Source organism: Sphaeramia orbicularis, chromosome 6 (genome assembly GCF_902148855.1).
Source record: "Sphaeramia orbicularis chromosome 6, fSphaOr1.1, whole genome shotgun sequence".
Classification (NCBI taxonomy): Eukaryota; Metazoa; Chordata; class Actinopteri; order Kurtiformes; family Apogonidae; genus Sphaeramia; species Sphaeramia orbicularis.
The window spans coordinates 39,608,066-39,633,239 of NC_043962.1; the positions used below are offsets into that span (position 1 = coordinate 39,608,066).

Here is a 25,174-nt window from a genome sequence, read left to right on the forward strand (position 1 = left end):
TCACAGAACAGATTTAATATAGAGTTAAAGCAATGTCCAAGCATGAAACTATTTAAGTGGACGTACAAAGATGCAATTTTTCAGAGGTACAGGGATGAGGGAGGTGTTGGGGATCACTGGGTGTTATGAAGATGTATGGGGTAGGTGTGTGTATATGTATGTATAGGTGTGTATGTGTGTGTGTATAGATCTGTGTATGAATATGTATTTACATATATGTGTTATTGTATTGTGTTTATGTAAATCATATTATATTTGTTCATAATAATATAAAGCCAGAAACCTAATTATTTAATAGTAAGTATTGGTCATATTATGGCATAGTATATAGATATGCTTAGACTAGGAAGGTTATTATTGTTATTAATCATATACAGAGAAGGGGTGGGAGTTTATAAGTTGTACTTCTTCTCACTCCTTTTCAAATATGTATTATATGTCTTATGTTTAAGTGTTTTGTTTATTTATTTTCTTCTGTTTGACATTCATATTCGAAATAAATACATCAATCAATCAATCAATCAATCATAATAATAATAATGATAAATAACGTAAAGGTTTAAAGAACGGGTGTCAAACTCATTTTAGTTCAGGAGCCACATTCAGCCTAATATGATATGAAGTGGGTTGGACCATTAAAATAATATAAATAATAGGATAAGAACTTTTGAGTGAAAAAAGTAAATTCCGTAATGAAAATGTTTACATCTATGAATTGTACTTGAACATTGCATGAACAAATATGAACAACCTGAAAATTCCTTAGTAAAATAAGTGCAATGTTAACAATGTTACTCCTCAGTTTGTCATTTATACATGTGAATCACAACTTAGAGATCACAGTGGATCTACAAATGCACAAAACATTAAATAACAGGGAGAATATTATTAGAATTCCACATACTTCTCTTAAGACATTTCAGGTTATTCACATGTTTTTGTTCAAGACTAGTCTGAAAATGTCAATATTTTTGTGTAATTTTACTTTTTTTACACTAACACAAAAAGACAAATTTACAGTTTTTATTATTTATAGGTTATTATGATAGTATTTTACTGGTTCTGATCCACTTTAGACTGAAATGATCTGAAATGATTTTAACACACTTGATTGTTATTATCTTCAGTGTAATTTTTGCATTTCGCAAATTCATCCCAGGGGCCAGATTGGACCCTTTGGCGGGCCGGATTTGGCCCCCAGGCCGCATGTTTGACATCTGTGGTTTAAAGGCATGAAGACAATTTTTTTTACTAAACATTGTAACATAAACTAAATGTAATGGAAGTATAGGTAAAAGAAAAATAAAATGGCTTTTTACTTGACCTATAATGAAAAACAGAATAGTTTGGTAAATCATATCTGATGTATTTCTTTATTTTAGCCAACCCTTTCCTACAGTTAATAAATCACTGTAAAAAAAAACTGATAAAATTAAAGGTAGTCCATTTTCAGCACTTACATGTGCTACTTATGCACTAGTATAACATGTAACTGAAACCAAAAACCAAAATTAAAGACTTCAAGAAATCTCAGTATCATGCACTACTAATAAACTAGATTAGTATGTGATGAAAGGGAAAAAAAATCTGAATTAACTTATTTAGGTGAATTTCAGTGCTATTAGCAAAATGTTTGTAATTTTGAAGTAAAATGGAAGCTGTCAGTTTTAATATTGTTTATATTGTATATGTACTGCTGCATTATGTCATGTTGTTCCTGCATATGTTCAAGTTTAACCTCATTTGAACTACGTTGCATTATGCTGATAGTTTAACCCACAACTTTGTCATTTTCTGTCCTGAGCTATGCACCTCGTCAACTTTTCCTGAGCTCAGAAACAGGCTTTCATTTATGACAATGCATTTTTCAGTTGATCCAAGAGGGTTTTCATGACTTCATTTAGCTTATAAAAGGTGACCTTGAAATTTATCTTAAAGAAACACTTTAACCTTCAGTCTACCAAACATAAAAATATAATTTGAATGAAACTAGGTCCTTTCCACTACAATTCAGAGATTATTATGCTCATTACTCCTTCACATTTCTCTGCCAGTTTTAATTACAAGTTAAAAAAAAAGATTTCACACATTGAAAATATCACAATTTTAAACTTTACAACATACTGTTACTGAACCACTGGTTTCAGATATTTTTGCCTAGGATCATAAAAAAACAAACAAAAAAAAAAACAGCTCATAGCACCTAATATAATGATGAAAACTCAATTAAAGAGTCAAAAACTGAAAACAGATCAGTGTATAACTTAATGCTCACATTCATTATAATGAGCTGTATTCAACCAGGATATGCTGTGGATACCTGAACTTTCTTTTTACACCTACACTTTATATAATCACTAACTGGAGGCTGAGACAATACAGATGAGACAGAGGCCAGTACAAAGTAATGAACAACTGTTTATTATTTGCTCTTAATAAAAACCCCAGTCCACTGAGGCCCGCAGAGGAGGACACCATGCTGGGTTCAAAGACAATACGTGGCCATGACTCCAGAGTGTTAAAGGAAGCCAGAAGCGAAAAGCAAACTCGCCCTCAGCCCGCCTGCTTTCCACCTCCTGATGCTCAGACCAGCTACTTCAGTTATTGCATCATCAACAATATTGGTGGGTTTTCTTTATATGCTCCACCTCATGATTATGTGGCGATGACAAATATGAGCATCATGTAGTGTTGATCAAATTTGGATACAACACTGGTCAGAACTTAATATCAAGAGCTAAAGGGCTTCCTTTAAAAATCTAGGAAAATAAGCCCAAATTTGGCCAGTGCCTTTCTGCAACAATTCAGACACTTTAGAACTGAGTGGTTCTTTAACTGCTTAGCCTCACAAAAAATGAACATGATTTTAACATTCTCAAAATGTAGAGAATCATCATTCTTGAATTTATTCTACCAATAAAGTAACCTGAAAAGGAAATAGAACTTCAGGTGGCCAGGGTTGGATTAACCCATTGATTCCATTATGGGTGTATTAAACTTCCACTGGAAATGCAGCCCTAAACTGAAATTTAAAAAAGGTCTTTAACTAAATTTTAACTCTGAGCCCATGTACAAGACAGTTTAAAAAAACAGTGAATTTTGTTTTAAGGCCTGGATCATGACAGTTTTGAATGTGTGTTGCCTGTACATAAAGGTGGCTGAACACATGGAAAAAAAGTTACCAGAACTGACTGCCCAATGTTAAATATGAACTGGAGCTCAAGTGTTTGGGACCTCTGATTAATCATCCAACCCTGACAGTACCTTTTGTAATGCTTCATATGTTGAAAGACAGTCTGGTTGCAAAAATGTATACGCTTCATTTTTCATGTGAAGGCTGAAAAGTTGAGAACCACTGCTGACATAACAATAAATTCCCCTCAATGACCATCAAATATTTTCAAAAAAATGAGGAAAAAAAATACAGTTCTGTCCTGGATTGGATGCCTGAATAAGGTTCCAAATTAGTTTGGACACATCAAGGAAAGTAAAAAGCTTTCAGCTATGTAATGACACCTATGCATCTCAGAAATGCTGTCAAGACTGAGTCCAACTGCAGAACCACAACATCAGCAGATGCAGACAACACACCATGTCTGACAACACATCCTGTATCTGCTGTCCTGAGACATGTCAGTTTGATTTCATCAGCTCACTAGAAAATGTGCCTGTGTTGAATGAGTTATGGTTTACGGTCCTCTCCATACTGGCCTTCCATTGATGACAAATCTGTAGAAAAGTTGTTCCCTGAAGAAAAAATACTGTGTCAACAGTCTTAATTAGCAAAACTTATTTTGCCAATGGAGTTTTTTTTGGCAGTGTTTTGTCCCTGCAGAAAACTGCATTTGCTTCCAGGACTTGCCACTTGGCAAAAAACTTTCCATGGAAACACAAATGGGAAGAGTCGTATGAAAAAGTCAGACTTCGAAAAACACCCAACAGGCTTGACTCCATCTACTAGGACTTTTAATGTACAGGGCAATTCTTACAGCGCCACCTCCTGGTACAAAAAAAAGCTTCATAGCCAGCATGAAGAGGAGGAATGATCACACAACCAAAACTACTTCAACATATTGTTTAAGTCCAGAAACTCTGACCTGTTGTGTTGTAGTTCAGCACTCTGTTTTGTTGTATCCAACTCAAGTTTTCTCAAGGCTCCCAACAAAGCTCACATGGGTAAAACACATTAAGCCTTAATGCACAGAAGAGCTACTTAAACAGTGAGAAAACATATCCATTTATCAAGATTTTAAAAAGTCATGTGCACAAGTTCAACAACAGCAGTGTGCAATTCTACACAACAATCTCAAATCTCTCGTTTCCCATTACATATCTCTAAACTCTGATGTGATGTTAGCTTTTATTCTCTAGCATTAAGGCGAATCAAAAAAAAAAAAAAAAAAAACAAATCTCTACATTTCCTGAGCATAATTAAGTACTTTAAAGGTAGCTTTGCATGTCAGGCTGACATCTTTGCACAAAATTGTAGGGTTTTTTTTCATTCTGGAGTCAGAGCCGTGAAGCAGACATAGTTCTAGAAAAGCAACTTTACAGAACCAGACCTGGACCAAGAAAATATCAAGTAACTTAAGCTCTCCCTTAAACTCTTAACTGCTGAGTAAGTGCTTGGATAAGAGCTAAAATATTTTGTTGGAAATCTAATAATAGTCATGTTAGCCTGCTTTTGTAATGTACAATATACCTTAAACTACTTCAACTTTTTGATACCAGGTCTGTGGAGAGCATTATTTTCAATCTCTATGTTTAAGTGTTCTTGGCCTAAAGCCTGTGGGGAGTCAGTTATCAAGGAATTACAACAGAGTACAATCTCAGGACAGATTAACAACTAAAACAGCATTTCTCATTAACGTTGAAAAGTGCAACTGTTTACAATTTTCTGTCAAATCAAAACACCGAGTTTAAGTACTTAAATCATGCCAGGCCAAGATGGCATCAGATTATTCAGTCATAATTCATCAGACTCTATCCTTCGTAACCTCAAAGTAAGTATTAATATTGCTAGAAAACTATGTTGCTACACCCAGAAAGCTAGGCTGTTTTACTAGTCGTTTATTTTCTTTTTATACTTGACATCACTTTTGTATCTTCAGTGGACTATCGACCACCATGCAGTGACATGGGACAAAGTTAGTGGCATCAGGTGGAGGTTTTTTCCTTAAAAAAAAAAAAAGTGGCAGACAAAATGAGCCCAGGTGATAATATGGCTTGTGTTGTTTCTTGTGGTGTGAAGTGAAAAAGCTTAAAGTTGGAGGAGTTAAGTTAAATTTCAAGAACTATAAATTAGTGTGTATCATGAAGCAGCCCGACAACAAAATGAACATACTGTAAGAACATGAACATATCGAATATAGCTTCATGGAAAAGTGCAGTCACCTTCATCTGTCCTATCCAACCCACCATAAAACACCTAAAATAGATTTTAGTCCTAATCTGTGTATTTTACACTGCAGGTCTAACTGTAGCACCTCAAAACTCACACTAAGACCAAAGGGCCCATGAAGTAAACCACAGAAAAAGAAAACAGAACCTTGATATTTGACCTATGCTCCATCTTTTTTCCCAGTTTGTTTGTGGATTGGGAATAAAACTAGTAAAGAATACAAGTTGACTGACGCTACCACCACATGTATAACATAACTATTCAGACTGACAAAAGAAACGCTGCAGAAGTTTTGAAAAAGTTAATGCGGAAGAGATTTCAGGTGCGAAAAATCACAAGCAATGCCACTCGAGACAGGTGGGATAAGATGCGATAGTGAGCGGGCCGACTAGACAGACACGATGAGTCTATGTAGTAGAAAAATACATGTTCGAAAGGTGGGATTGAGACCCTGTGGGCTATTTTGGTGCTGAAGTTACAGGAAACACCCACCCCCCAAATAAAGCTATGTCAGTGAGCATCACAGCCAAATAACTCAAATAGACTTAACAAAATATTATCAAATACAAGATTAGGAAAGGGGCAGGGAGAGAATTCATCCAACAAAACATTACTACCGTCCGTCTTGAAATGTATACAAAATTATTTCAGCCACTGGGAAATAATTTTGTAGAGATCTCAACATTTTGTATATTTTTCTGCGTTGTTGTTTCCACCCTTGAAAGATATGGAAAATAAGTTGCATTCAAGCAGTCTACCCCAGTGCTGGTGACAAATATACAACTAGTACATAATCTTCATTCTTTTAATTCAAAAAGTTGCAACCAAAACTCTTGTTTTCCCGTTTAAGCGTGACAAAGTTGCACCTTTCTGTAGAACCTTCCTCCCATTGGGACTATGCAGCCACTTTGTTGTCCTTCTGAAAACAAACAAACAAACAAAAAAACAACAACAAACACTCATTAATACGTGGGTGTATTTATGTGCAGAAATAAACTCAAGTCAACTCAGATATCATCCAAATACCATCTCATTTGACAGCTTTAGGACAAAGGTCAATAGTTTAAATTGGATAAAATTTTTGTCTATAAAATGTAAGCTCATTTCCTTCAGCATCTGTTTGGTACTGATACACTTCCTTTCAAACACCAGCTGAAATGTGCAGAATGCAGGCATTTTGGCCTGAAATTCAAGCATTTTAAACATATAATTAGCCCATAATAAGTTTTTTTACCCTGTATGCAGATAGGTCAGCAAACTCCCGTCCAGCCTGATTTCCTCTATATCCACCCCGAAAGCCACCTCCACTGCCCCCCTGTGGTGGGCCAAAGGACCCTCGGCTTGCTGGACGACCCCGACCTCCACGGAAGCCCATACCACCACGGCCACGGTACCCTCCGCGGCCTCGGCTCTGGCGCAGAGGGATGCCAAATGTTTCAGCGTTCATCCGCCTCTCCTCTGCCCAGGTCTGCCTCCGCTCCCTGCAGAGGATAAGACCGATGATGAGACAGTGTGGTGTTTACAGATACACTCACCCACCAGTGAAAACCATCTTTTTGCCATTTATCACCAAGTGCATGAACAAAGTTACTGCACATATGCACCAAAGTTAATGTATATCACATCCTCTTGGTGTTACAGAAATGCTGGCTGGCTACTTTCACTCTGCACGTCGTAGTGTTCAATTTGGATTCAATGCTCAGCGTATCTCTACAGGACACACTATATGACACATGTCAATGAGTGATGCAAAATTTGTATGAATTTAGATATGAACGTTTCGACCAATATTGTCTACGTCTGATCTTACATCTTAATAAGGACCACATGTATGAAGTGGTTCAAATCAGAAATAGGATCAGATTCTGTGTGATTTGTGCCATCATCATTTTCTGAAAAATTTACCTTGGAAAACCTGAAGCTCCAGATTTCTCATTTGCTTTCCTGGTGAAAAAGAAAAAAAGAATTAATGCAGCTGCTTAAAAGAAATAACAATAATTTTCAGTGCATGCAGCATAAGGTAAAAAGATTTGGCACACAGTGACTGAATGACACTGAATCATATATCACCTGGTATCGTCACAAGAGATGTTGTCAAAGAAAGACTTGGACTTGTCATAGTAGCAGTTTGGACCAAGAGGGTCACACTCCTCATCCGCGTTGCCCTCGCTGTTCTGAGTTTCAACACCAGAGTCGCCCTTGTCCTCTCCATTCACTGCTTTATCGGGCTTCTCAGTCTTCTCGTCTAAGTGGTAAACAGAGGGTCCGAGTCACACTTCAGTGTTAAGAGAGAAGCTCATACTCACACCAGGAGGTACATCATTATCATACACACCCTTTAGCTTCAGCTTGCTCTGAAACTCTCTGTCGATCTCCTCCTTGTTGAACTGGGCATTGGCGCTCTCAAAGTCAAAGTCTTTCTCAAACTTCATGGGGCCATCTCGGCGTACGTTGAATCGCCCTCTGCCACGGTGGCCGCCTCCTCGCCCACGTCGGTTTGCCGGAGCACCAGCAGCTGCTAAAGCACAGAATAAACAACAGATTTTTAGTTGACTGTGTAAAAACAGGTTTTAGACTGGAGTGAACAACAAAAACACAAGTGAATAAAATTAAGGGCAGGCCACACATGAGGTAGTAAACAATGCACACATCCACTATGATAGAAGACTTCTTAGTCTGTTTAAGGGTTATTTCGTTTTTTTAAAGTGGTGTTATACGAGGTATCTGAAGTAGACAGTTTCACGTAGTAGAAGCAGTTGTACCATTGGTTTGGAGAAGGACACAGGAAACTGAAGAAGTTAACTTTTGAGTCCCTATGCTTCTTTAAAAAAGACAGGAACTTTATCTTGCAGAACAAGAGTTGCTGCTCTATTGCTGCCCTGATCAGTTTTTGTGTTACTGTGTAATTTAGTTTTTTAATATGTTAGTTCAGATATAAAATACACAAAAAGGTAATAGAAAGAGGCAGCAGGAGACAAGCTACTCCCAAATTCTGAAAGATAAAGTAGCTGTGTTAGTCAAAGAAGTCTGCTGTTAGTTTCTCCCATAAAATGACTATCTAGTAAGGTAAGGCTGCAATACATATTGCAAGGGAGGTATTTTTGGGGTGGGTAACTTCTGTGCAGGTATTTCTGTCATCTCCAACCTGACCACCATCTACATTAGTGCCTCATACAACCATACTTTAAAAAAATCCAAACTAACCTTATAAACAAGTTAGCAAAGAGCCAAGTGCCATGAAATTACAGCTTGGCCTCAGATGTTAACTACATATCTGTGTCACATGTCAAATATGGAGTAAATGCAGGAAACCATACAGTACTAATCAACAGCAGCACCACACCACAGGCAGCATTAGCTGATATTCACTGCGAATGAAAACACTGTCTGAAAACAAAGAAACATCTCATATCGCCTTGAGTCCATTGACATGAACAGCATGTCAATCTGCACACACACAAAAAAAAAAAAAACATGTCAAAGAGGGATGAATAGGATATAGTAGTTGTAGACGATGAGTGAATGGGCTCCACTGTCCAAAAGGAAAGTCGGAAAGGCATGCAGAGTCTGAATGGGCATGGCTCTAGGCTGCTGAGGATGGGTCACAGAGCAGGGGGCGGATGGGGTGGGGGTTTAACCTGTGGAACGTTTACTGGCATCCCTGCCTTCACCTCGCGCCTGTTCAGACTCTGGTTTGGGGACTTTCGGGACATCTGTGCCTGGAATTGCAGAGTCTTTTCAATACAACAGTTATGAGAGAGCAGCCCTGTCCTGTATCAGCAGTGACACTAGTCTCCTACCTTCAGACATAGGCACAACGGTTTCAAATGTGGGACCTCTGGAACAAAATGTTAACAAATCACAGTGTGGAAATGATTCTTTACTGTATGACAGCACAATTACTACAAAGGACTGTGCTGTATTCTGGCCCGAGGTCTCACCTGAGTGGCTAAAGATAGAGTGGGTAAACCCTGCAGTGGTAGCCCTATCTACAGCACTGATGTGAGAGGCGGAGATGGTTCGAGGTGCAGGCCAGCCCTGGCTGCTGCGGCCCCCTCTGACAGTCTCACCCCTCCTGGCGTCCACTCCATCCTGGTGCTGCGTCTTCTGGCTTCCTTGACCGGCACCTGAAGGGGCTGTGCGACCGTGGGCAGGACTCCTGCGTCCCAGGCCGGGAGCTGGAGCCGTGGTGGCGGCGGTCGGGGCAGACGGGGCCGTTTGCATCACCTGCTCCAGAGTGGGGCTCTTCCGCAAAGGGTCCAGGCTAGGGCTGCTGCGGCCTGGGAGAAGAAAAGGACAGAGGCGGGTTCAATGGTTTACAACAACTCCAAACCAGAACAATCATTAGTCAGCATTAATCGGACCAACACAGCATCAGACATATCAGGCATGCTGTATGAAAGGAAAACAAAACAATAATCAGTCAAGATTCATCACTGATACAAAAACTTCACAACATAACTGATGAACCTTAACATAGACAAAGTTCTTCAAAAAGAGTTTCTAATTTTACAGTCTTAGGTCTCAGAGATGATTGCACAAAACATGCAGGTTATTGTGATAAGCATGCAGAAGGAAATGTTATATTTATTAATGAGCAACATTTGACACCAGATGAATTTCTTAAGATTAATCTCAGACATGTCTACAAATCACTGTCTATCACAAATTATTAAATACATAGGAAAGGTGCAGTCTCAGAAATTTCAACTACAGTTGAGAATCAGGAACCACTTCATAGTTGCAAATGATTCTCAGAACAGTCGATTTGATAAAACACATGACTTTTTCTATTCTTCTCTTGCGTACTTCAGTCACACTACAGAGTAAATTGCATTGAGATGTCCATGTCCATTGAATTTACACTTATTGCCAGGACCTACTACACAAACATAACATCACACCACACACATCTTATGCAGTTCATCAGCACAGCATGAAACATTTACACATGATCTAAAAAGGAACACGCCATGCTCCATATGTTGCAGTTCCCCGGACTGCTCCAGATATGGCAACACTTACACAAGTCAGATGAGTTTACATTCATCTGTTATATAAAAGGTAATAAACAAATGGCAAATTAAGAAAACCACCCTATTTTTTTCCCAATATTAATTTACATACATTTAGCTTGTAATTGTTTTAATAGAAATCAGTACAGTAATTTGATCAACAGAATCAGACTCAAAACTGAAAATATAAATGACCCCATAAAGATACAGAAACAAAAGTAAAAATTTATATGAATAAATAAATAAAACTGTTAGTCAAAGGAACTTTTTGCAGTGTTGATTTTTCTTTTAAGTGAAGTTTGTTATTTGTCCAAAGACGTCGCCCTTGTGCATGTGATTGAGACAGAAATTTAGTACCACTCAGTGTGGTGAATACACACAAATCAGTGATTCCTGGTCAACCTGCCTTCTACAGGATTTTACCTTCGGTTACAAGGGTACCCAGAGACCGCGAGTCAGAGGGGAGAGCAGAACCAATTGCACTGTTCTGAGTCTGGGTAGCGGCTGCGCTCGTGTCACTCACAAAGGAGGGCACTGATCGTCCTGTATGGGGAGGAATAGCAGGAATAGAGTATTGAAGGCAACAACACTCTCTGGTTCCTTCAAATGCACTGTGTAGCCCTGTGTACCAATGGACACTCTGATGTGGACACTGATGTAAAATAAGGTAGACTGTATGTGAGATCCAGAGCTCTGCCAATTTACATCACCACCTGAACAATGAAAATGTCACACCAAGATAACCACAACTAACCTATTCAGCAGATTGGTGCATGGTCTTCTCATTGACATGTTCCATTTCAGACATGAGTCATTGGCTTAATTGCCAGGTGCTGAACCCAACCATAACAATGCTTATAGAATAGCTCAATCATTTTTCCCTTTTGACTGATTTAAAGATTCATTCTTATATGCGTCTGTCTCAGTCAGGACAGTTTACACTGTTATTTAAAGATTAAATAGTGAGAAAGGGTAGATCCATCTTTTTTGTTTTCAGCCAAATATTTCATTTCATAAATAAATATAAACATGTTAAGTGCACCACCCTGTACCTAGTTTTGGAATATTCTCATGTGTCACAAGATGTCTAATTAAATCAAGACTGATTGGCACAGCCCTGTTGATAACCACGCCGGCACCTCACTGATTTAACCCTTTCATGCACTGTCCACTCCAGTGGATAGTTCTTGTCCAGCTGTTCTCTTGTATATTAATGGGTTTTGTTGTTTTAGTTCCATATCAGCCAACACAGTGGACGCTTATGCACCATCCCATACACTGTAATTCAGATCATTACTGTAACTTTGCTGTTCTTGATAAACCTGATCTGCACTAACATGTTTGAGTGTAAATCAATTGTTATTTGTTAGACAAGAAGGTTTTTTTTTTGCATATTATCTCCATGAAGTGAATAATTACTAGCATTATAATATGTTAAAATGTGAGAAGACATCAGATTAGCAGCATTAAAAATGTTTTTATTTCATTGTTTTCATATCACTCTCTGATATTGGGTTTTAAACACATGTTTCTTTACTTCAAAAATTAAATGCATGGATATTTTTGTAACTCCACAGAAAAAAAAAAAAACTCAATCGCATTGTGTTTTCATGGCTAAACACTGAAGAAAAAAATCTTGACTAAGGTTCTCATAATTCGTGCATGAAAGGGTTAACTACATGTAGTGGAGGACACTGGAGGCCTCTGCTTTATAATTTCAGCTTGATACCTTTTCTCAGTACCCCCTCAGTTTTTGTGGCATGCATTACATGGTACAAGAGCCATGGACAGGCCCTGAACCCTTGGATATCATGCCCAACTAAGACTGCTTTATAGCCAGACCAAACATGTAACATCTTGCTTTCATAACACATCTGTGCTTACCGACACCAACAGGCCCAAACTGAGGGGAAACCAAAGGGGCGGTGCTGAACTGGTTGTAGGCAGGAACTGGAGCCCGGTTGAAGAGGCCATATGAACCAGCAGACTGGAATGGGGTCGGGGCAGCTGCAGATGCAGAGGAGGAACTGGAGCCCATGGATGACTGAGGAAGAGAGCAAGGAGGGTTATTATATAGTATGCCACACTGATCATGATAAAATCATTGTATTACCTTTAAATTATGTTATGTCAACATTTATAGACAACTTAAAAATCAAGATTAAATATAAACCTCAATTTATAGGCTTTTTGCCAGTTTAAACAAATTAAATTTAAGACTTTTAAAAACATCAATTAGACTTTGAGACCTTTTGCGTGTACAGCTACCTTTTATTTTTACTTGGCTTACACTGAGTTTTAAAAGGTGCTTTTCTAAAAACATAAGGTAACTGAATAATTAATATGCTAAGTTTCCACCTAGGTAGCAAAAAACAGCTAAGAGATGGAGCTATCAACTCCATCTCAAGCTTCAACAGCTTCATCTCTGTTTTATACCAGCTACATACCAAATACTAAGCACCAAATTAGGATTTACAAAACAGTGCTAATGTACAAAATTTAAAATGTAAAATTTTAAATGTAAAGTTGGGTGCTTCTATGAAACTGTTACCTAAAAACAGGACAGAAGGGCTAAAAATTCAAACAAGATGTAGACTAATGTTATGAAGCAAGTTTGGAAGCACTTTGGGTCTATTTTAAAAATAAATATTTACTGAGATAAAACAAAAAAAATTTTCAGATAAAACACATTTTTATTTTACTTCTATACAAAAATCCACATGTAACAGTAAAAAGGACACGAAAATTACACGCTACTATTTTTCTGAATATCTTTTTATTCTCTCACAGGTACATTTTGGGAATCAGACTAATTATGCAAAGTGGAGTGTTTCACAAAAATGGCCACTGTTGCAAAATCACTCGCAATTTATATGTGTTTAAATGGGCAGGCTCTGTATGTAATGCCAGTGGACACAATGGGTTACATACAAAACCTGGAATGAGACTGCCAATTCACGAAAAACCTGCATGTCTGCATTAGAAAAACCACTTGGATCATCAAATTTAACACAGTGTCTTTATTTATAGCGGTATATAAGACCATTTCAAGCCATGCTCTCAAGATCAAATGCACTGACACCTAGGTAACTTTTCCTGACCCAATTTTGGTCCTATTTTTGGCCCCAAAATTTAATTTAATTGAATTTTATTAAAAATTAATTTATTTTGGGATGGCTGAGAGCAAGAGTATTTTTTTTTTCCATTTATCTGAGGTCATCATTAGGTACATCCTGGGGGGATATATGCCTAAATTTCACTTTTATTATTGGGTCTAAAAAGATGTCAAATGCCGCATTTCCACTACGTGGTACCGGCTCGACTCGACTTGCCTTTTTGCGTTTCCATTATGGAAAAAGGACCTGGAATCTGGTACTAGTTTTTTGGCATAACCTTTGCCAAGGTTCCAGGACTGGGGACCAGATACTAAAACGTGACGTGTAAACACTGCAGACCACTGATTGGTCAGAGAGTCGTCTCTGTGACCCGTCGTTTTATAAAAAACAGATGCGGAAATTAACAGTAAATATAGCAGTAGGTTAATCGACATGATGAGAGCCTGCAAAACTACACCATGGTTTGTCGAGGAGGTTCAGATGTAAAAATTCAGCATGAGTTTGATGAGACAACAGGCAACGAGCGAGTTTGTCAGCAACTCTCTGAGCAGACGACACGGAAGTAACGTGCCGCATCGCTATGACGTCCAGGTACTCTAAAGTCAGTAGTATCCTGTAATGGAAACGGTCTCCAGGAATAGGACCTGGTACCCGATTCGAGTCGAGCCCAGCCGGTTTCACGTAGTGGAAACACAGCAAAAGTGCCAGGTACCAAAATGAACCCAGGTTCATAGAAGCACCCAGTTGCAAAACTCATAAGCTTAAATTAATGCTAAAGATATTGGTGTCCATGTAATTGTATGAGTATGCACCTGGACAATGGCAGGGTCCTGAGGCAGAGAACATGTTGGTTTGGGCGGCTCACACACAGTCAGGTCCTTGATATCACTGCCTCGGAAAATGATGTATTCGAAGGTGTCATCTCGAGGTGGAATGGGCCTATCAGTGGGGCGGTCCTCAGTGCCAAAGGAACGTACTGAAAAGAAGAGCACAATTTAAAATCAGTATCATAGGCCCTATTACACTATATGAAACAGGTTTGGTGTCATAGACCACAATGTATTAATTGTGAAACTTATTTAATGGAACAAGTATTTGGGGACCCAAAACTCTAGGATACAAAACCAACATACAATCTGCTCATCCAGTTCCTACATTTCCACACCGACAAATGTGACATGTTCTCAAATATTAATATTGATGAAATTACACATGACATTTTTTTATTTGTACAGTTATATTTAATGAGCACTATTAATGAGTTACAAATTTATTGTCAATGTTTTTCTAAAGATTTTGAGACAATTACATAAATACAGCATCTATAGTGCACTTCAAGTTTTATCTTGTGTTTGAGTTGACAGAAAAATTGTAACAATTTATGCAAAGTAATAGAAACTTATTCATACTTCAGAACTTCCCCCACTTAATTTTACCGTATGAATTTTCATTCAAACTTTTATTAAGCTAATCAGATCAGACATATATTTATATTTACACTGGTGTAGAAATTTACAATTTCACATTAATTACAAAGAAGTTTTAACAATTATTATTTTTCGACACAATCCATGATTAGAACTGATAAAGTTCTGAATACAAGTGAGATGGCCTGTATTTACGTTACTTAACATTGGCTATTCTCAACGGGTAGTGTTGAGTACTTGACAGTTAACCTCGACTAAACCGACTCAGTCTGCTCTGCATCTTAAAACGGATGAGACTAGCAAGTCACATTTTTAATTAAAGTTTAACGTCAGAGGCTTTTGTTAGTAAACCAGGTGCTATGAGAGCGCACACAATGACGTCAGACGTTAAATCTGCCAGACCACAAGTCAACCCGGTAAACAAATCTTACTACCTACAAACTTCAAGTTACGGACAGTTATCATTATATTAACTCATCCTTAAACATGCAGTTTCAGCAGGGGCTGCTACTGTTAGTACTTGCAATTACATACGGGTAGCTAACCAGCTAATACGAGCTGCAAGTTAGAAAGCTGACTCATGTTGCAAAGTCGTTTACATTATTCCACGAAAGTAAATGATGAAGTTACCAAAATCCCATTTTAGAATGGTGTACTTCATAAACACTCTACGTACTCGTTTAATTGTAGGAACTTGACCAGTAGCTTTCTTGACAAATATTTAGCATCCTAGCTTACAAGCTTCATAATACAACGCTACGATTTAGAGCATTTTGGCTAATGCTATAAGCTACGACTAGCCACTTATTCAATGTTGCTGTTCCTGATTAAAATGCACGCTTTCGAGGCTTTGCCGTCTGTGCAGCGAGACACTTCAGAGTCATTGCGATTTTGGAGTATTAACAATGCCTTAAAACTCGCACACGCATGATAACAACTAGCTCTTGCTAGTGTTGAAGCAGCATTAGCCTATTAGCTGCGTTACCTTTAGCAAGTGCGACAGTCGAGTTCTCCGTGTCAATAGTGTAAAGGATTCCTTCGTAGCGGATCTCGGCCTTCGAAATGAGGCTGATTTTGCTGCCGAGGTAGGGCGTCCCACCGCTCATTGTGTCTTCTAGATGTCTTGAGTCCTAACCGGGTGCAAACTGGACGGTCCTTCCGAACCGCGCGGTTATCCGTACGGATTTTACTCTAAATTTCTTCGGTTTGTGCTTTTCCACCAACTCGCTCTTCTCGCCGCTACAACATGGCTGCTACCTCAATCTCCATCGAACGGTTGTGAACGCGGGGGCTAACGGGAAATCATAATATCGCGCGTTTACGATTTGCTGTGGAAACTAGATCCAGACAGGATAGAAGAGCAACCACAAAAAAGAGTCGTTCAACAATTTTCAAGTCATTTAAACGAAATGAGAGAAAACCTATGGGTATGGAAACCTTACACTTTTAAAAAGTTACATTGAATATCATTGTAATGACAAAATGTAAAACTTATAATTACGACGTGGAGACGTTTTTTCACATAGCAGAACAATTTGACAACCATGAAGTGATTTTTTTTTTTATAAAGTCCTACATATCTCAGTGTTATAAAATTTACATGATAATTATGCAGTGTTAGAATTACGAAATAAAATCTGTACATCTGGTGAGGGCTAATATATTATGAAACGGTTTGTCAGAATTACAAAATACCAAGTCAGTATTCAACAGGACCTTATAATTATGAGGAAAAAAAACTAACCTCTATAATAAATCTCGTCATTGTAAAAATAGTAAGTTATTGAGACATGTTAAGTTATAATTATGAGATGGCTTCTCATGTTATGGCTATCTTGGTGATTTATTAGTCCTTCTCCCTGTTTTATGACCTGAAACTGGTTCAGTCAGTGACATCTGTTAAATAATCACTTCTTAAAACTCACTTTTAAAAAAAAAAAGTTCTTGTATCTGTGGTTTGCTTTGTTTTCCACTACAGTATGTATATTTCATTCTTCTTCTTCTTCTTTTTTAACTTTTACCTGTACTTTTTGTGGCCCGTTATTGCATTGAATTGTTTTCATCAAACTTTCAAAAAGAACTACAGTGTTTTTAAAACATACTTTGCATCATTATCATTACCAAAGACCGATCAACTCATAATGTACTGTCACTGTTCAAGGTGGGTTATTGAATCCAATGCTGTGGTACGTTTCTAAAAATAATTTCCACTTAACTTTGCAGCAAAGTTTTTACTATAATTATGACTTTGAAAATGCCGAAAATATAAACAATAAATAGTTAATATATACATTTAAAATTATAAAGAAAATGCCAATGGGAATGACTCTTTGACCATCATGTGAATAGACTTTATTTATAATGTAAATCACAAGTCTTGGAGTACAAATATTACTTAGTCCACACATCTACACCACAGAATGACTGTATATACACAGTCATTCTGTCAGTGATAAGATTAAGTGACTGGCTGCATAAACAAAACAAAGAATGTATTCAGGTCAGTGTGTATTACATGTAGTATATACCTGAATGTGTCATGGCTAAGATCTATTCTGGTGGTTGTTTGTCTGTGCTCGAAAACAACACGGGTCCTCCGCGCATGCGTACATTCTAAAATACGATTTGCACAACGGTCCAACATCAAAGATGGCGGGAGCCTCCGACCCACTGGAGGACATGCTCTTCAATGAGGTGGATGAGAAAGCAGTTAGCGACTTAGTTGGCTCTCTGGAATCACAACTCGGCGATCGTAAGGCTCCCGCTGCTTCATATTCCGACGTGAAACGAGAGGGAGGTCCAGCCGCTGTCAGCCAGTTCTCAGGGAAAGTGCGCGATCAAGTGGGGTCTCTGGAGCAGCCGCAACAAGGGCATCCAAAAGCGGGGTTAAACCAGGAACCCGCCGCTAATGAGCCGCTCTCCGGCAAAACCCTAACCTCCTCTACCTCCTCAATCGCCGCCGGGGCTGTAATAACCGCTGGAGCTAGTCTACAAACAGTTGGAGCATCTCCTTCTACTATTTCCGCCGTACCGGGACCCGTAACTTTGACCACTCAGTCCGCCGCTGCTAGCTTCCACAGGGCTGCTGCTGTCCTGGGTCCGAGTGCGGCTCCCAGCCCCAACATCGTACCAGCTGCTGCGGAGGCTATCAGGACCGCTTCACCTGGATTACAAAGTTTAAACGGTAACGCTGGAGCTGTAAAGTTGGTGAACTCGCCCGCTGTCCCTGCCCAAACCGGAGCCAATACTGTTATAAGTACTGTCAGTGCTGGGGGCTCTGCTATTATCACTCCTATGGCTTCACAACCTAATTTTCCTGTACCTCAGTCCTCAGTGGCGTCTCCTACAATAGCTTTGCAGAGGCACCCCAGCCCAGTGGTCAGCATCGCCCAGAATGGAGTAGACCCCAAGGGTGCCCAACTGGTGACCCAAGGTGCACCTTCCCCAACAGCCTCCGCCTCTCAGGTCATGAACCACAGCAACCCTTTGATGCACACCAAGATGTTGGTGCCCAGCCAGCCTGTTTCTGCAAATTCTGTCATCCTGGCAAGTACTCCACCACCTGCTGCAGTCCAGTCTCCCATCAGCCAAAGTGGGACCAGTACAGCTGCTGTCACACTGGCTGCTGCAGCTGGGGTGAAGCCTGCAGTCAATGGGGTTGGTCAGCCTACAGTAGCTGTTGTGAGGCCACCAGGTCCTCCTGTGGTGGCTACTTCCATACAGCAACAAAGACCTGGGCTGGTGGCAGCCAGTTCAACCCGGGCGGCTGCTCCTCAGCCCCCGCTGGCTGTCCGGCCTCAACAGCAGACCACCATTCAGTTGCCCCCTGGGTTCACCATGCCTGCTGGTGAGTAAACACACCACTGACACCAATTCACCTTCTCTGATGAGTCACCTATCGTTGGTTGATGTCATCTCTTTGAATGCTTCATTTGTAGATCTGGACATAGGGGTGTGACATGATCAAAATCTCATGGATGTTGGAAGCTATAGCCACTTTCAATTAGCACATTTTATAGAGGAAAATATTAACTTTTCAACATAATAATCATATGAATTTATTATGAAAGTAAGTAGCAGTTTAATTTAAAGGACTTTACAGCAACACTAACTCTTCATGTGTTTGCCTGCTGAATATGGGCACTGTCAGTCAGACATCTGCTTAACCTCCACAGAAACACTAAACACACACCACCTAAAAATGAGTAGGGTGTGAAAAGGCCAAGTTCTAAATTTTAAGAGACTCATGACATTTGTTTTGTGGCATGTTGAATAACCACCATTATATTTCACGTTGTCTTCATCCAGATTTGTACCCTGCTTACTGCGCAGAGATGATAAAAAATATTGTAAAGAGTATGATTTCAGCATAGTGAACCAAATGATAGAGCATTACATGAATTAATTTTTCTATCCGTGCATGATAAATTTACCGTTACGCTACACAGTCCCACTTAAACCGCTTACATTTACAAGCAGATCATGGGCATTAAGGTGCATTGGTTCATTTCATTTTTGAGTGTGTTACAAAAGGGTTTATGAGACCATACCACCCATTTCAACAGGGTCTTTCGAAACTTTAGGAGCAAGTTTCCAGACGAGTAGTTTTCAGTAGCTCTGTTCATTGGAGTGACAGTGAGGATTAAGCAGACACCTGATGGTGTTGATATTCAACAGACAACCACAAGAATAGTAGCTTTTCCTGTTATTATTTTCATCAGTAGCTCATCTGATTATTCTGTCGAGAAACAAAATCATAATTCTAAGAAAACAAACACACACTGCACAACAGCCATATGTTTCCAACATCTGTCTGCTACATCTTTAGTTAGAAAATAGAATCTGTCAGTCAGACAATGAAGAGCTTTTCTTCCTCCTTCCTCCTTTAGGTATGGTTCTAGTTCGGACGGAGACGGGCCAGCTGGTTATGGTCCCCCAGCAGGTCCTCGCCCAGGCTCAGGCCAAGACGCAACAAGGTCAAACAGTGGCCAACATCACCCAAAGACCTACAACACCGACAGCTGGGGCCACCATCCGGGTCAGCACCGCCAGTCCGGTATGTTTGAATTTACACTGTAGTTTACTTGCATCATGGACATGTCTGCTGGAAATGGATGTATGGAAGAGGAATGCAGGAAAGGAAAACATTTATTATATTGTCTTTGTCTAGGATATGTCCTATGTGTTCTCCTCTGTACATCCATAAGATTTTAGTGTTGATTTAGATCAACAGTTATACCCCTGTCCCAAGTTGAAGTCTCACCTCTGTCTATGTTGACATCTGCTTATAGTTTTAAAAACAGAGGCCTGTATTATCAGGTACAGGGGCTGGCCAAGTGGTTAACAGATGGACAGCCTTACTACTTTTTTGTTTGCCCTTTCACAACTATTTATGGTAGAAAGATGAATGATACCTCATTTTGCAGGGAATAATGAGCACTTTTAGATGTGTGATTGAAAAAAATGTTTTAACCTAATTTTCTGGCATAAAAATAGTAAAAAGCCCTCGGTAATGGATGGACAGAAAATTAACAGCTGTTTTTGACACTTTATAAAACCTGCCTTAATGTGCAGTTCCAATTTTCATTAAACTATAAAATTTTTACTGTTGGTTTTCTTGGGTGTCTATTTCGCAAAACAGTAAACAGTTTGTATTTTTTCAGTATATAAGGGCATAAAATAGCAAGAGTTTTGCTAAATTTTTCGGTAACGGTTGGACAGGGGAGAATAATTAGAAGTTTCAGTTGTCTATTCAGCATATTTATTTGCGTAAATAATATCTATGAAGTCAAATACCTTAATAAACTATTTTAAAACATTTTAACATATATTTATCTCAGTTTATTAGATATTTGAAACCACTGTAAAAAGAGTAGCAAAAGGTTTTTAAATTGACCTTACAACTGATCATAAGTATAATATAGGTCCAATAGAAGAGGATCAAAGTTATGCTTTGAATTGTACTGACAGACAAAGAATGCAAACATATATTTATGCTGAATATAATGCCATCTAAGTATTTTTTAAAAAAATTTCTAAAAAGTAAAAGTTGTGCTGGACACTAGAAGTAATGTACTTTCAAAGTATATAAGTGTTCAATAGATGATTTTAAATGTATTTTTTGATCTAGATGTTAACCTTCCCTTGGCCAGACCCTACATTTCCATGAACCCTGATATTCCACTATTACTACTACTACTACTACTACTACTACTACTACTACTTCTCTCTTTAGCGGTCACCACAGCAAATCATCTGCTTCCATCTGACTTTGTCTCCTGCATCATCTTCTCACACAGCAACTACCTGCATGTCCTAATTCTGTTTGGTCTTCTTTGCCTCCTGCCTGGTAGCTCCACCTTCACCATCTTCCTACCAATATATTTACCCTGATTTTCCACTAATACAGTCAATTCTAGCCCAGTCAGAATGAAAACACCTCAGTGAGAAGCGTCTGGTCTGATCAGAGATTGGCTTGTGACAGGTGGTGTAAACCTTTGATGATTCATTCAGTAAGGAAATATTAGCACTTAACAACCATGTAAACACTGGATGCGATCATTTCTCTATGTTTGGAATATATCTTTTCTTTCTGCACATGTTGACACATTCGGGGATGTGAGAGTTTTCAGGAGGGACAGATACGTAGCGGTAGTAAAACAAAACTGTTTTGCTTTGTCGGTGACCTTACAAGAATAAGTCAAAATAGATATGACGAGCAATAGCACCTTGTGCATTGCATTGTATGCAAACACACAGTAATTAAGGATTGTTGAACTCCTTGAAGGTCGAAAGGCAATTTCTTCCATTAACTTGCCCAGCCTCACAGTTGGCAGAAACACTTTGTGCACGTCAGAAAAGTTCTGTACTGATTAAATATTGTGGGGTGTATACACACATATTATTACGTAGCACACATTCATGTCAACAATTAAACTGTTACCTCTAATAAGAGGAATTTCAGTTGTCTCCATGGAACTGAAGCCTATGTAATGATGATTTTTACTGGTGAAATAGCAATTAATAGGTCAAAATTATTATTTCGTGGTGCCAATAAACAAAAAACTAATGCTGATATGTCTACAAATTTTCATTCATTCAGAAATAAGGATATAGTATTGTCTGTCTGCTGATAAATGCTGTTGTTAAAAACTCTAAATCATTTTATTCATAGCTTTCCTCTTAGATTTTTGATGACCTGTGGAAATGGTATTTGCTTAGTTTTTTAAAAAAAGTGCACAAGCGGAACAGATTTACTCACAGAAGCAGTGGCATACAGACATATGAGTGTTAAATAACTGTTGATTTAACTTAAATGATTTTGTGTCATTTCTTCATATCAAATTGGTGTATTTTATCAGATGCAAAAACATCTGCATCATGTATTGGCCATCATTTTGCCAGCTCTCTAAATAACTGGTCTTTGAAGAACCAATATCAGTCAGAACACTGATCTTTTCCCACTATTTCAACTTCAACAACCCTGAAATAGGCTTGGTTGTTTTTGTCTCATGTTTTGTTTGTTCCGCTCATGGTAATGCACCATTCTAGTGAGAAAACAACAAATGAATCACAACACAAACATGACTCTGTTTGCACATTCCATGCCTGAAAAGTGCTGTGCAATGAAATATATTTCGTTCACTGTTTAAATTGCTGTATTTTTGAATAGTTCATTGAAAATAGAAGCAAAGAATGAAATTTGAATTGATTAAAATGAAATGATGTGGGTCCTCATGTCCTTATCTGAACTTTGAGCCTTCACTATTATTGCTTTGCTGAACATAAAGTGATCTGGTTTCTTCAGGCTCCTGGTACACCTCAGACCGTCCGCCTGGCCTCCCCTGCTCAGCCCAGAATGGTCCAGTCCCCTGCCGTCACCACCACCACAGTACAGGTGGGTTTCCTGTCTTTTTTAAAATAAATTCACTCTTACTACATTTCCATCTTTTCTCTTCATACATGTTTGCAATTAAGAAATGGAGTAGAGACATTGAAATTAAAAAAAGTGAAAGTAAAAATATGTTCAAAATAGGGTTGTCAAAATTCACGTGGATTAGTTCATCATCATGATTAATCTGATTAAAAACTTTAACGCAATTAACCCATCTGCAGCACAGAATGATTCTGATCGTCTCTGCCAACGCATTTGGGGCAGTTTGTCCAAGTAGAGTTACTGTGGTGTATGCACAAATGGGCAGTTGATCCGGTAGTGACAGGCAGCAGAACCACCCCATAAAGATGGAAGACACTAAACAGTGCGTTGGTCCTCTGGATGGAAATATATACACAAAAAACCCCAACACGGAACAGTTTGTTTTGTTGAAGGTGTTGGTAAACAAGTTAAGTGCATATACATTCCCTTCTTTCTTGAGTCTGTTTGCTCATGCAAAATGAAACGGGATTAATATAGATTAAAAATTAATGATATTTAATTGTGATTAATTGAAAATTATCCACAACAACCCTGTGATTAATCTGATTTAAAAATTTAATCGTGTGACAGTACTTGTCTAAAACACTTTGTACACTTTGCTGTGGTGGAGAAGTTTAATGAATCAAAGAGCAAACTGCTAAAAATTTAGTGAGAACAGTTCCTTTCCCTGCTGAGACCTTTTGTTGTCATGTCATTCCACATGGTCCTGCATGCTTTCCTTTCACCTCTGAATAAAAAAAAAGTTACAAAAATATCCTTAATCATGCTTTTATATTGTGTCATATCTCTAAATGTGAATGCAGTTACTCTTACTTACTCACATTATAGCAGTGAATGGATATATACATGTACTAGCATTTTTAAAAATATATATATTTTCTAAGTTACTCCATAAACTATACACTATTATATATATATATATATATATATATATATACATATAAAGATAAACCAAAGAACAACCCTTTGCAACAAAACCACGATGCCCAGGGATCCTTAAATTAAGGCCTTAATTATTCTTAAAATTGATTGTTAATCCTTAAATCTGGTCTTAAAGGTCTTAAATGCCACAGACACAATAAATGATATTGCTTTGTTATATTTGCTTTGGTAATCAGTGAAAAGAATTTGTCTAATTAGTGTTTAGCATTTAATCATAGCGGAGATTGGAATGAGTGGAGCCATCAACAATCATTCATAGGTGGAGGGGTTCAGGTATGAGTTTTAGCAGCTTGAACGTCAGTAGCAGATACATTAGTCATGGAGAAATGGAAATGGTGGAAACATGGTTAATACTGGTTCAAGGCAATAACAGGCCTGATGTGCTGCTATTTTTGTTTTACATTTGACCAAAGACTCCTAGAAAGTCTTTAAAAAGTCATAAATTTAACTTCCTCAAACCTGCAGATACCCTGAAAACAAGACATAAACATCACATCAGCTCTTAAACAATAGATAAAGAAACAAATGAACTGTTGCTACCAAGGCTATTGGCAAAGACTGTTTAACTGGATAAATACTTAATCCTCATTCTTAATATAAATATTTAACATATAGTAGTAAATGTTTGCCTGTAGTTGTCACCTTTTTATGGACTTTAATGAAAGAATTTCAGATAACTTTTAAATTATTGCTTGTATTCCCTAGAAGCTCTAAAGAAAAATGGTGTTTGAGGAGCATGCTGTTCTATTAGGTGGAACTGAAATTCCATAATTTTACTAGCTTAACAGGGATCGAGGGCTGAGGGCATGAGCCTTTCTCTTAGCTACCTAACCTTTGGGATGCAACTGCTGAAAAACAAATCCAGTCATATGTGTTTGCTTAAATCCCTGAATACAGGGATTTGTGTGCTTCATTTGGTTGCAGACCTGGCAGAAATTAAGCTCAAATGAGCTTTCAGGGGGCAAAACAATTACCAGAGGGAATTTAATTCTTAATTATGAATTAAAAATTAAAATTGGATTTAGAATCAAGTTACATTTTTTTGTATATTTAGGGAAACGTCACTCCACCTCTTATTCATTAGTGTCTCAAAGATTACCAAGGCTCCAGAGACATACCCATCCAGTCTTATGAACATTGTTTAGACCAGAAATCAGTGATGCACTTAACCCCCCCGTCAGGACCCCCGTCAGGACCCCCCTCCCCCCACAGGAGCCCCCAGTGTCCGACAGCCAGCTGGTCCTCATATTTGGAAAGCCAAGCATAACAGAACAAATCCTGTACTCATCCTCATTTAACTTTGGCTGCATTTGTTTTTAAGTAAAACGCTGAAGGAG

General features: G+C 38.4%; 2 protein-coding genes across 7 annotated transcripts in view; one reads left to right on the forward strand and one right to left on the reverse strand.

Annotated features, from left to right (window-relative positions):
• Positions 1 to 2,402: 2,402 nt before the first annotated feature.
• Positions 2,403 to 16,242, reverse strand: lsm14aa (LSM14A mRNA processing body assembly factor a). 5 transcript variants are annotated; one of them, XM_030137147.1, is made up of 10 exons: positions 15,945 to 16,242; positions 14,345 to 14,508; positions 12,301 to 12,460; positions 9,472 to 9,681; positions 9,040 to 9,120; positions 7,737 to 7,919; positions 7,472 to 7,646; positions 7,307 to 7,345; positions 6,636 to 6,882; positions 2,403 to 6,320 (listed from the first exon to the last, which is right to left on the reverse strand). In XM_030137147.1, exons 1-10 carry the CDS (start codon positions 16,063 to 16,065, stop codon positions 6,297 to 6,299), a joined length of 1,404 nt encoding a protein of 467 aa, XP_029993007.1. In that variant the 5' UTR covers positions 16,066 to 16,242; the 3' UTR covers positions 2,403 to 6,296. The 5 variants fall into 5 exon arrangements, with proteins under 5 accessions (XP_029993007.1, XP_029993005.1, XP_029993004.1 ...); XM_030137145.1 differs by having other exon boundaries at positions 2,403 to 6,317; positions 9,343 to 9,681; XM_030137144.1 differs by having other exon boundaries at positions 9,343 to 9,681.
• Positions 16,243 to 17,424: 1,182 nt separating this feature from the next.
• Positions 17,425 to 25,174, forward strand: part of LOC115421318 (transcription initiation factor TFIID subunit 4-like) — a 37,332-nt gene continuing 29,582 nt past the window's right edge. For both annotated transcript variants that reach the window (XM_030137142.1, XM_030137143.1), the window contains exons 1-3: positions 17,425 to 18,806; positions 19,849 to 20,015; positions 22,767 to 22,856. In XM_030137142.1, the coding sequence (XP_029993002.1) occupies positions 17,609 to 18,806; positions 19,849 to 20,015; positions 22,767 to 22,856 (1,455 nt within the window). In that variant the 5' untranslated portion in view covers positions 17,425 to 17,608. The remainder of the gene's footprint in view (positions 18,807 to 19,848; positions 20,016 to 22,766; positions 22,857 to 25,174) is intronic.

Bases quoted from the DNA above. Each gene is read 5' to 3' on its own strand.
- lsm14aa (XM_030137144.1), bottom strand. From the start codon at position 16,065: ATGAGCGGTGGGACGCCCTACCTCGGCAGCAAAATCAGCCTCATTTCG. The intron at 7,920-9,039 runs GTTAAACCCCCA...TCTGTGCTTTAG, and splicing joins TGCCAGTAAACGTTCCACAG to CAGCTGCTGGTGCTCCGGCA. The intron at 6,883-7,306 runs GTAAATTTTTCA...TATCCTCTGCAG, and splicing joins GGAGCTTCAGGTTTTCCAAG to GGAGCGGAGGCAGACCTGGG.